The 13,461-nt window shown below is 40.9% G+C and overlaps 1 protein-coding gene across 2 annotated transcripts in view; it reads left to right on the top strand.

Moving 5' to 3' along the window:
- The window catches only part of LOC106569614 (unconventional myosin-IXb), a 61,288-nt gene that overhangs the window by 8,475 nt on the left and 39,352 nt on the right, over positions 1-13,461 (top strand). For both annotated transcript variants that reach the window (XM_014141154.2, XM_014141155.2), the window contains exons 3-5: positions 8,294-8,388; positions 9,041-9,103; positions 10,105-10,204. In XM_014141154.2, the coding sequence (XP_013996629.2) occupies positions 8,294-8,388; positions 9,041-9,103; positions 10,105-10,204 (258 nt within the window). The remainder of the gene's footprint in view (positions 1-8,293; positions 8,389-9,040; positions 9,104-10,104; positions 10,205-13,461) is intronic.

Raw genomic sequence — 13,461 nt, 5'->3', positions numbered from 1 at the left:
CTCTCTCTCTTATTTTCTCTCTTGATCTATTTGGCCCTCTGCCACATTTATTGGTGGAAAGTATAAGTCGTGTTTGAAATATTTGAAAGATTAAGTTAACATGGTGTTTACTGCACTCTGGAGAGGAGAATATGGCATGGTGTTTACTGCACTCTGGAGAGGAGAAGATGGCATGGTGTTTACTGCACTATGGAGAGGAGAAGATGGCATGGTGTTTACTGCACTCTGGAGAGGAGAATATGGCATGGTGTTTACTGCACTCTGGAGAGGAGAAGATGGCATGGTGTTTACTGCACTATGGAGAGGAGAAGATGGCATGGTGTTTACTGCACTCTGGAGAGGAGAAGATGGCATGGTGTTTACTGCACTCTGGAGAGGAGAAGATGGCATGGTGTTTACTGCACTCTGGAGAGGAGAAGATGGCATGGTGTTTACTGCACTCTCGAGAAAGTATCATGAATGAGAGTTTGTGGTTGAATTGCGGCAATTGGTTTGTGAGCGCAAAACCTTGTGGGTCGCCCAGGAAATGTTACTCTTCTAATCATAGATGTCGATCAGGAAGTTCAACAGTTATGCTGTATTTCCTTGTTTATTGAAGGGGGTTATCTGTTTGCCTCCTGATGGGAATTTGACTGTCAAACAGTGGGTGCGTTCAAGCGCATGGTTAGTTAAAGGTACTGCTACAGAATTCGTTTTTTCCATTAATATTTTGAGGTTGGACGTCACCCTGTTAGACAGTATGTGTTACACCTCTGCTGATTGTCACCTCGTTAGTCGGAAGGTGTTTCACCTGTGCTGGCCCAAGTGCTATTTAAGAGTGGTTGGCCCAATGTTCCAGTTGTCTTGAGATGTGGAGGGTTAACACCTTTAGTTGGCGCACCCTATTTGATAAAGCATGTTTAAAAAATGTTTAAAAAAAAATACATCTGCTCTTCCCTGTTTTTGTTTGGCTCCACCTTTTGGTTCGCTTCCTGTCTTTAAATTTGGTGTAGGTTTTAATTTGGTTTGCCTCTTTTTGGGCAAATTTTGTGGGCGCTCATGGTTAGTGTCTTAAGTCCCAGGCTGCGATTCAAGCTCATAAGACACACCCTTGTCCACTTACCCTCGCCTTATACCCTTAGGGGATCCCCGTAACCATTTTGGAGGGCGGTCCAAATGATTAGCCAAGCAAGGGAAGTTTATTATGTTCACTCCGGGGCCTGAAACTCCCCATAATTCAATTTGTGACGATTGTACATCCGCTAAGAAAAATCCACCAAAACGTAAAAACAAGGGAGAAGTCAACATACAAGTGTAAGTAAAAACTAATGTAAAAAGGTTAGAAATTGTGTTTGTGCCATCATGTGCATTAGTAGCACATCTCATAAATGTGATGCTTTTGTTTGGTTATCTTTTGGAAATTGTAGAAATAAAACATTTTCCTTCTTCAGAAGTTCCAGCTAGACAGGCTAACGTTAGTTAGCTAATTCATTTGCTAGCTATCATACAGTAGGCCTATATTCATAATTATATATTTAATAAGTAGACATGTAATCATAATTGACTCTAGTGCATATAAAGCCCCCACAAGCTACCGGTGGCAGAAAACACAATCATCGTGGGATGAACGAGTGACGAATTTCCTGAGCGGTCCATTTACAAATCATTCCTTCCTCCCTCGCCCAGCACGTGTATACTCGTCAGACATCATGATATGTCATCAGAAGTGTCTATTTAATTTGAGGGGATAGGGTGTGTCTTTTAAGTGTTTGGACTGCAGCCCTAGTTGTTGTTGTTGTTGTTAGTCAACTTTCAGTGGACACCCCCATGAGTGTTTTTCAGAACCCCTCCTAAAACCCCACCTGTTTCGATTTGGTTGTAGTTAGTAACTCTTTGTTAGTTTCCTCTTTTGTTTTGGTTCCTTGCTGGGGAATGTAACACCAGCACAGGTGAAATGCCTTCTAACTAACGAGATGACAAGCCAGCACAGGTGTAACACATACTTTCTAACGAAGTTACACCAATCGGTGCACCTAATGTCCAACCTCACAATATAAATGGAAAAACCTAATTCTGTAACAGTACGGGGTATGTGGAAGTAGTATATTCCCAGAAGGGACTTATAAACTCAGCAAAAAAAGAAACGGCCCTTTTTCAGGACCCTGTCTTTCAAAGATAATTCGTAAAAATCCAAATAACTTCACAGATCTTAATTGTAAAGGTTTTAAACACTGTTTCCCATGCTTGTTCAATGAACCATAAACAATTTATGAACATGCACCTGTGGAACAGTCGTTAAGACTTAGGACACTAAAGAGGCCTTTCTACTGACTGAAAAACACCAAAAGATATATGCCCAGGGTCCCTGCTCATCTGCGTAAACATGTCTTAGGCATGCTGCAAGGAGGCATGAGGACTGCAGATGTGGCCAGGGCAATACATTGCAATGTCCGTACTGTGAGACGCCTAAGACAGCGCTACAGGGAGACAGTATGGACAGCTGATCGTCCTCGCAGTGGCAGACCATGTGTAACAACGCCTGCACAGAATCGGGAACATCCGAACATCACACCTGCGGGACAGGTACAGGATGGCAACAACAACTGCCCGAGTTACACCAGGAATGCACATTCCCTCCATCAGTGCTCAGACTGTCAAAAATAGGCTGAGAGATGCTGGACTGAGGGCTTGTAGGCTTGTTGTAAGGCAGGTCCTCACCAGACATCACCGGCAACAACGTCGCCTATGGGCACAAACCTACTGTCGCTGGACCAGACAGGACTGTCAAAAAGTGCTCTTCACTGACGAGTTGCGGTTTTGTCTCACCAGGGGTGAAGGTCGGATTCGCATTTATCGTCAAAGGAATGAGCGTTACGCCGAGGCCTGTACTCTGGAGCGGGATCAATTTGGAGGTTTAGGTTCCGTCATGGTCTGGGGCGGTGTGTCACAGCATCATCGGACTGAGCTTGTTGTCATTGCAGGCAATCTCAATGCTGTGTGTTACAGGGAAGACATCCTCCTCCCTCATGTGGTACCCTTCCTGCAGGCTCATCCTGATATGACCCTCCAGCATGACAATGCCACCAGCCATACTGCTTGTTTCTGTGCAAGACAGGAATGTCAGTGTTCTGCCATGGCCAGCGAAGAGCCCGAACCTCAATTCCATTGAGCACATCTGGGACCTGTTGGATCGGAGGGTGAGGACTAGGGCCATTCCCCCCAGAAATGTCCAGGAAATTGCAGGTGCCTTGGTGGAAGAGTGGGGTAACATCTCACAGCAAGAACTGTCAAATCTGGTGCAGTCCATGAGGTGGAGATGCACTGCAGTACTTAATGCAGCTGGTGGCCACACCAGATACCGACTGTTACTTTTGATTTTGACCCCCCCCCCCCTTTGTTCAGGGACACATTATTCCATTTCCGTTAGTCACATGTCTGTGGAACCTGTTCAGTTTATGTTTCAGTTGTTGAATCTTGTTATGTTCATACAAATATTTATTAAGATTGCTGAAAATAAATGCAGTAGACAGTGAGAGGATGTTTCTTTTTTTGCTGAGTTTATGTATACTGAACAAAAATATAAACAACATGCAACAATTTCTAAGATTTTACTGAGTTACAGTATATATACTGTAAGGAAATCAGTCAATTGAAATATTCATGAGGCCCTAATCTATGGATTTCACATGGGTGAGCCTGGGTGGGCATAGGCCCATCCGCTGGGGAGCCAGGCCCAGCCAGTCACAATACATTTTCCCCACAAAAGGGCTTTATTATAGACAGAAAGTGTCCTCGGTTTCAACAGCTGTCTGGGTGGCTGGTATCAGACGATCCCGCAGGTGAAGAAGCCGGATGTGGAGGTCCTGGGCTGGCGTGGTTACACGTGGTCTGCGGTTGTGAGGCCGGTTGGACGTACTGCCAAATTCTCTAAAAAGACATTAGAGGCAGCTTATGATAGAGCAATGAACAGATGGGCCTTTTTCTTTGCAACTCTGCCTAGAAGGCCAGCATCCCGGAGTCGGCTCTTCACTGTTGACGTTGAGACTGGTGTTTTGAGGGTTTTATTTAATGAAGCTGCCAGTTGAGGACTTGTGAGGCGTCTGTTTCTCAAACTAGACACTCTAATGTACTTGTCCTCTTGCTCAGTTGTGCACCGGGGCCTCCCACTCCTCTTTTATATTCTGGTTAGAGGCCAGTTTGCGCTGTTTTGTGAAGGGAGTAGTACACAGCGTTGAACGAGATCTTCAGTTTCTTGGCAATTTCTCGCATGGAATAGCCTTAATTTCTCAGAACAAGAATAGACTGACGAGTTTCAGAAGAAAGTTATTTATTTCTAGCCGTTCTGAGCCTGTAATCGAACCCACAAATGCTGATGCTCCAGATACTCAACTAGTCTAAAGAAGGAAAGTTTTATTGCTTCTTTAATCAGCACAACAGTTTTCAGCTGTGCTAACATAATTGCAAAAGGGTTTTCTAATGATCAATTGGCCTTTTAAAATGATAAACTTGGATTAGCTAACACAACGTGACATTGGAACACAGGAGTGATGGTTGCTGATAATGGGCCTCTGTACACCTATGTAGATATTCCAAAAACAAGGACATTTCTAAGTGACCCCAAACTTCTGAACGTGGGTGTGTGTGTGTTTTTTTTTTTTTAGAATATACCTTTATTATTCCCTGCAAACCCTATCACCCTTCCCCCAATTGGAGTAAACTAGTAAACAGTAACTCTTATGCTTCTACCTTCAGTTTATACATACTGTACACATTTTACAGACACAATCTATTTTTTTACAATGGCTATATTTTGGGGTTTTTTCATCCTGGCATTCCTCTATTTCTGATGTCCATCCAGTTTGATTTCTATTTATAACTGCTATTTCACAAAAGTTCTGAACCAATATACATTTTACAGACCCCGTATGTTTTACATTGGTTATCTTGTTATTAGTCCCACCCTTCAGCTCAATTCAACCCCTCCCATCTATATCTTAACACCATCCATTTTGGATTTCTATTTGCCATATATTGTTCAACTGGGCTGTTATGCTTCACAAAAGTAATGAACCTTTCTATTCTCATAGTTTCTACAGATTGTAAATTAAAGATAAACATTTTTGCTAAAATAATTATTATATTATTGATTGATTGACTATGACTTCAAGTCACCCAGTATTGCTATCTGCAGCATTAGTTCTAGGTAAATATTGCAGTTCTTCAGCCATTCCTGGACCTGTGACCGAAAACGAGCTACATATGGACAGTACCAAAATAAATGATCTAATGACTCTGCCTCCGCACAGCAGAATCTGCTGCTGCCGCCACTTTTAGTGAGTTTGTACACATCCGGAGGAGAGCCATACTTTTACCTCAGTAAATATATCAGGCTTAAACCATGTTTCAGTCCAATCACATCAAGATTATGATCAGTGATTTGTTCATTGACTTCCTTGGAAGTGAGGGTTTTAACATTAGATAACCCTATTTTGCAATATGTGAGATATTTATCACAATCTCTTCAACTGAGATTACTAAGGAGAACACCACCATGTTTAGTTTTGCCAAACCTAGATCGAGGCTCAGACATGGTCTCAATGGGGAAAACTGAGCTATCTACACTGACTCTGCTAGGGGCAGACTCCACTAAACTGGCCTGCACCCTATCTCATTGTGGTGCTAGATGACTTAGGTTTGAAATGACAGGGCTCTTTCTTTCAAACCTTGTATACGAACACATACATCTCTCCTATTATGCATGGGAATACTTTGGAACAGATTTCCAAAATGTAAATCACTTGGAGCTGATTTTTTTTTGGTGTTTTTAGTCTTTTATGAACGCCAATAAAAAAATGTCCGCCAAATAATATCACCCGCATGCCAAATTCAGCCTGCAGGCAGCCAGTTGGAGAACCCTGCTCTAAAGTATTGAAATGTGTGCTAGGAAAATACGTATAACTTCATTAAAGTTAAGATTCACCCATTTTGAATGTTTTTTTTTTTATATTGTTTTTGTGCATCTCTGATCGACGTTCTACCGATTTTTTTTATTTTTATATATATATATATATATATATATATAGTTCATGTTTTTATGTGTATCTGAGCTATTGCCGTTCCAGCAGGAAGAAATGTGTCCGGTATGACGTAGCATTGCGATAACGCTTCACTACACTGGAAGTTAATAGGAATACAACTTTTAGAATGCAGAAAAATGATCATGTCAGATTTCAGTACTGGCCAAGTCATAATGCTGGAGGTTGTCTTCTCTCCAATGAGCCATTGATCATATTTTGTTTGTATATTCCTACCTCGAGAAATGTTTTTATATAACAGAGGGTCTAACACATTTTTCCTATTTGTCTGCCTCTTCAGTCCAGGGTGCATTGCATGGTAACCGTTGTAAATGTCAGACCCCACTCTGTGAGGCACATCAATCTGCAGGTTGATCATGGTGAGATTGTAGACTCCTGATAGTTTGTTTAGGTGATTTTATAGCTTACTAGCTACTTCATATACTGATATTGACTTTGGTATTATTGTGTGTAGCTCGCCAGCCAGGAAGCCCATAGAGCATTGCATTGTGGGTTTTGTAGTCGACTTGAGCTGCAACAGATTTCCACAACGATTTTCACATGTTGCTACCAACCTTATTATAACGACAAAATTAAACATTTGTTATTGTTCTAACATTTTTTATGTAACACTGTAAATTATAGGAATGAGTGTTTTGGATGGATTCTTTTTTTCTTTTAACTGGTATTTCATGCCTTGTGATTGATAATTGAACAGGATGTGAGTTGGCTTGTTCTCATTGGCTGATGCATGATGGGAATTGCTTTAGGATACCGTAGGATAGGGGGGCGCCACAGCGCATTTTGAAAAAAAATCGTTCCCATTTTCAACGGCCTACTAATCAAACTCAGAAGATAGGGCATGCATATACTTATTATATATGGATAGAAAACACTCTAAAGTTTCTAAAACTGTTTGAATGGTGTCTGTGAGTATAACAGAACTCATATGGCAGTCAAAACCCCGAGACCGATTGAAACAGGAAGTGTAATTCTGAATTGTGGACTCGACTTCATCACTTTGCCTATTAATCACACCGTGAGCAATGGTTCACTGAGCACTTCCTATTGCTTCCACTAGATGTCGCCAGTCCTTTCACAGTGGTTTGAGCCTTATAGAGTCAAAACTCAGTGAATGACACGAGTTTGAAATTGGTCACAGGGGATGGGCCATCACCATTATGACGCCGGGCGGCCATGTCTGCCCCCACCTTTGGATACGGTTTTAAAGGCCATGACATCATCCCCCTCGAATCTTATTGGCTCTCTTGGTGTTAGAGGCCCTGAAGATTTATTTTATACAACGTTTGACATGTTTGAACGAACCTACATGCGCGAGCATTGCATTTATTCTGAACTTCAGAGCTGCGCTTCGAGAGTATGTCCTTTCTTTGCTGGTTGGACAGATGGGGAACAGGTCGGCTGCCGGGTTAACAGGCACTTATTGAACCTGGGTTTTCATTTTGAACAAGGTTTTGCCGGCTTTTCCTCACTGCAAATTAAAAGGCTCACTCTGGGCAAGAAAAAGCACATCTACATCGTATACCTCCTCACTGTTAAAATCCAACCGCTTGCTCATACTTCAGTGTTCTAAAAACAACCCTGGTTTGGTCACTTAACTGTGTCATGTTATTAGCTGATCATTGTGTTGTCTTTAATGTATCTATTAACCAGAGAAAAACAGCACACAGTGATGTGTGGCTGTCTGAAACGGAGTTTTCGTTTCATTCTCAGTCACTGGTGCATTTCCTACAATATGCCTACGCAAAGCTGTTATCAATCAGGCTATTGACTCTGTGTGCATGTAACCATGGAATCAGGCCTTCTCAGAATGTCATGACGGTGTCATCACACTGTAGTCGTTCTGTTGGCTTGTCATAAGGTCCCTCCCAAAACCACATGTTGCTCATCTAGTGAACCTAATCACAGTAACATAGTGTAGGAGTATCTGGAAATAAGAGCACTTGCCTGTTGGGTCATCTTAGCATACAATTTACTGTATACAACCCCTTTAACTTTTAAGTTAATGTCTTTCGCAGCAGCACATAATTGGAATGTTTTGTATCTGTCAGGTAATTCTAGTGGAACTTGCTTACGGTTACTCAAACTGGTGAGGGTTATTGAATTGTACATAATATCCCTTCTCTCTCCCTCTCTCTCTCCCCCCCTCTGTTTCTCGCTCGCTCTCTCTCTCTCTCTCTCTCTACTCTCCACTCTCTCTCCACTCTGTTTCTGAACAGGCGTTTGGCAACGCTAAGACTGCTCAGAACAACCACTCCAGTTGCTTTGGGAAGTTTATCCAGGTCAACTATCTGGAGAGTGGGGTGGTGAGAGGGTGAGGCAGTGTTATCATGCTATCAACACGTACTGAATACAATAGGAGCATCTGTCTTTTTATGACTTGGCATGATAGCAGCAAGATCACAGAAAACAAACTATCTATCACTTTGTATTCAGTTCAGTGGTTTGTTTTAGTTAGACTGGGTGCCGATCTATTTCTGCTCTCTTGGACAACTCGCTATGGACTTACCAAGCCAAACAGCATGTTTGACTTGACAGTGACTGCAATTGAGTTGTCAAGAGCACAAACAGATCTTGGGAGCAGGCTATATTTAGGGCATTTCCTCATCAAGGGTCAACCACATTTTAATTGGTGGGTTTCTGGCAAAAATTGAATCTAACTGTAATTGGTTTATTTGTGTAGTTCCTTGCTGTCAGTGTCACCGTGACCACAGGGGACTTTGTCTAGTACATTGCTGATGTCGTAACCTTTCAGTTCAGTTCACAGCACAACCATTTGGCTTGATTTTAGTAAGCAGACAAAACTACATAAATCAAGAATTTGTAGACAAATCACATTTCTGTCAGATGTTTGTGTTTTGTATTTTGTATTGATTATCTGTTTTGTATTTTGCATTGATTATTTGCTTATATTTTGTATTGATTATCGGTTGGGATTTTGTATTGATTATCTGTTTCCTTTGCAGGGCGGTAGTAGAGAAGTATTTCCTGGAGAAGTGTCGGCTAGTGTTTAGAGATAAGAGCGAGAGGTATGGTTGGGCTAGCAGAGATCTCACTCACACACGGACCTGACCCATATTTCCACACTATTGATGTAAATGAATAATTTGCGCGATAGCCAGAGTTGATTTCTTATCTTGACAATTACTCCTAGTGAATCAGGCCGAGACAGGAACTAGCACGTCCAGGACGACTCAGGAACTAGCACGTCCAGGACGACTCAGGAACTAGCACGTCCAGGCCGACTCAGGAACTAGCACGTCCAGGCCGACTCAGGAACTAGCACGTCCAGGACCGACTCGGGAACTAGCACGTCCAGGACGACTCAGTTTCTTATGAAGTGGAATTTCAGGAAATTTCCTGTTTTGACTCAAAATCTCACACCATGAATTTTGTACAGGAGCTTTTCATTTGTCATAGTATCTGCTTTTCTCTGAACACGTCACTTTAACAGGCTGTGGGGTTAATGCAGAACACACAGCATGCGCTCCTGTGACTGCAGTGCCTAAATAGGGGATTTGGTTATACTATTACTTAACTCTCTTTAGTTCAAGTTAAACCTGGTGTGAAGCTTCACTTAATAAGAAAGCCAAGTAGACTTTAATTCCAACCACCCGGTAGAAGGTAGAAATATTAGCACTGTTGTACAGATACCATTTAACAGCAGCTGAACAAATATTAGTCTAGACAGAATTACTCGCATGCTGAGAAAAATGTATAATAATAATGTAAAATAAAAATGTAGCTAACATTTAACCTTAACTACATTAAGGTATGCTTTATAAAGGGTTTGTAAATGCTGGTGTAAGTAGTTGTCAAGTTGACAAATAATCAGACAATCACTCCCATTTAAACCAGTTAGTTATTACGTATTTCATACGCTATCTAGACACTAATGATTAACAGTCTATGACAGGAACCCTACGTTGTTCCTGACTACCTTACCTGACTAGGAGTCTATAACTGGGGCCTGTAGTTTTCCCCTGGTCCTCTGTACAGTACAGTTTTACCTGTGACCCTTGACCTTTAGGAACTACCATGTGTTCTACTACATGCTGGTGGGGGCGTCCAAGGAGGAGCAGAGAGAGTTCAGTCTGCTGCATCCTGAAGACTACACATACCTACAACAGGTACACACACACACACACAACAAAAAAAAAAACGAATGAAAAGCCGATAAATAAAACTGTTACTGTTGCCGGCCAAAATGACCAGGTGAAAAACATCCCATTGCAAAATAACACTTTTTATTTGTTGATGGAAATACATTTGACCATCATGCTTATTGGTCTCTATGTTAATTTGGATAATATAGTGTAAATAAAATAGCATGTGTTTTGTTTTCATTAGTCATCATGTATCTTTATATTTGTCCAACACAGCATACAGAGATTTATTTTGAGTGGGATTTCTCCTAATGCTCCTCAGCTGGTTGCTGCTGGAATAAAACACGCTTTAAGAAGCCCATTCATTACGCAACAATTCTAAATGCGATCGCGCGTTAAAAACAGATTTGCTGCACAATAACATTTTTTTTTAAAAGAGCTACTATTTGTATTTCTCAACTGGTAATTGAAGCGCACCAGACAACAGCAAGTATGTATTTTTAAAACATACTTATTTGTTTGAAACCTGAATGTTTTATTTCATATTATGAGGCATGTCTTGCTTCAAAGTAGCCTATAGGCAAAATCCCACCATGGAAACGTGGAGGCAGTTATTTTATAAAGACTTCATATGTGGCGCGTGAGTTTCAAGTTTGGGGAAAGCTTACAATTTATTTAATTCCTACCAATCTGCGTGCCAGTTATAATTTTCATATGCACGTTTTCATGGAACAGTTTCATTTAAAAAATAAAAATGTATTGTTTCTCAAAATCATTGGCATGTGGTTTAATCATAAAAATCTGAATTAAAATGATAAAAATGAAAAAGCTAATGCGAGAGCCCCATATGGACACATTGATACACCGTGATCCATTGGCGGCTAAAGAAATCAGTGGTGTAAAAATACTTGAAAGTACTACTTAAGTCGTTTTTTGGCGCTATCTGTACTTTACTTAACTTTTACTTTTACTTCTACATTCCTGAAGGAAATTATTTACTTTTTACTCCATACATTTTCCCTAACACCCAAAAGTATTTGTTACATTTTGAATGCTTAGCAGGACAGGAAAATTGTATTATTTATCAAGAGAACATCCCTGGTCATCCCTACTGCCTCTGATCTGGTGGACTCACTAAACACATGCTTCGATTGTGAATGATGTTGGAGTGTGCCTCTGGTTATCCGTAATTAATTTTTTTAAAGAAGAAAATGGTACCGCCTGGTTTGCTTAATATAAGGAATTTTGAAATGATTTTTACTTTTGTAGTATTTTACTGGATGACGTTCACTTTTACTTTTGGTATTTTACTTTTCTGTTAAGGTCTTTTACTCAAGTATGAAAATGTGGTACTATTTCCACCACTGAAAGAAATGAGCGAATGGAACTCATAGCCTATGAGTTCCTCATAGCCTTCACACCGAGGATAGGTGATTATCGAGGGGGAGATTGTTGGAAAGGTTTTTTAAATAGCTTACTGTGAGGAACTATAGTTGTTTTTTGTATTTTACCTCCATTTTCTCCCCAATTTTGATCATGTCTCATCACTGCAACTCGCCAATGGGCTCGGGAGATGAAGGTCGAGTCATGCGTCCTCCGAAATATTGACCCGCCAAACCTTGCTTCTTAACGCCTGCCGGCTTAACCTGGAAACATCGTTCAACTGATGAACGAGGTCAGCCTGCAGGCGCCCGGCCCACCACAAGGAGTCGCTAGAGTGCGATGAGCCAAGTAAAGCCCAGGCAGAGATCTACGAGCTTGTGATTTGAAACAATCCACAGCAATTTCTGTATAGAAGCTCATGATAGCTCATGATCATCGGTACCTCTGTGGCTAAGTCATGCTTTCTGGTGAACAATTAAAAAATATATATTTATGTATAGGCAGGAGAAATTGTATAATTTTGGCAAATAAAATTCTCCCATTTACTTCCCTATTGGACCCACCGCTATGACATTTCTCTCCTGTTATATCAGTTTTCATATAAACTTTATTTCGTTGTCCTGAAGCCAAAGGCATAATCCTACTCATATTAGCAACCCTAAGTAGTTGTTGCGTAATTAGATTCTAAGTTACTAACCGAGATGTTCATCTCTGTCACATATGGAACCGCTGTCAGGCGTTCTGTTTAGAATGGTGTTTTCCCATCAAATGAAATTTTGACAAATGTTTGAAAATGACGTTTTATTGGCTGCTTCATTACATGAGTTACATGTTCTGTTCAGATGCATTACCATAATTTACATGTGATTTCTGTCATTCTGAACAGCGTTGGTGGAGGTTCTAATGTAATGGTTCCCAAACTAGGGGTTGTGATCGCTTGTGGGGTCGACTGATTTGACAATAATTGTATGTGGTTAATTTTAAAAATCTAAATGAAAATTATTGAAATCTGAAAGATAAAATTCAACCAGAGTTGCTCTTAAATCGTGGGGGCAGAACTTGACCGTTGCGCTTGAATCGCAATGATTCAAGTGCAACATTCAAGTGCGGCCTGTCGAGCGGTGACTGAATGCTGCAGACAATGCATTCACGGGTCACTACGGAAGAGTTTTGGTTCCTGACTCAAGTCTCCCTCAGAGCAGTAAAACTCATGGTCACCTTCGCCAGCTCATGTCTGTGTGAAGCTGGATTCAGAAGTGCTCTCGTCTGCATTAAAACCAAATATCCATCCAGCCTGGAAGTGACGATAGATATATTTTTTACATTTAACTAGGCAGAGATGAGGTGCGCACTGTTGACCACGCCCCCTGATTTTTAGAAGCTCCGACGCGACATGCATCAAACATACCCATCTCATTGGTGGGGGTGAGAAAAACAGAACTCTGGGTAAAAAACAAGGTGAAATCATGATGTCAGTGATCTTTAGGTGGGGAAGTCTGAGCTTTAGAAAGAGACCAAACGTCCTAACTTGGAATTCCATTCAAAATGATTTTTCCCAGTCGGAGCTCGTTCCCCCCCAGTTGTCTTAAATTAGATTTAGATTTCCGAGTTACCAGTTGTTTTGAACGAGGCATTACGTCCGTCTAATTTGCAATTGACTGTCATAGCCCCCACATTAAAAGTATGTGATGGTGAGTTGAAAAGACAATCAGAAATACTGTTTTAATCAAATCACATTTTATTGGTCTCATACACATATTTAGCAGATGTTATTGCGGGTGTAGCAAAATGCTTCTGTTTCTAGCTCCAACAGTGCAGTAGTATCTAACAATACACAACACTACACACATCTAAAAGTAAAATAATGGAATTTAGAAATATTAGGACGAGCATTGTCG

The sequence above is a fragment of the Salmo salar genome, chromosome ssa14, assembly GCF_905237065.1.
Source record: "Salmo salar chromosome ssa14, Ssal_v3.1, whole genome shotgun sequence".
Taxonomy (NCBI): domain Eukaryota; kingdom Metazoa; phylum Chordata; class Actinopteri; order Salmoniformes; family Salmonidae; genus Salmo; species Salmo salar.
Note: the sequence above shows the minus strand (reverse complement) of the source record. Positions and strands in the feature narration are given on the sequence as shown.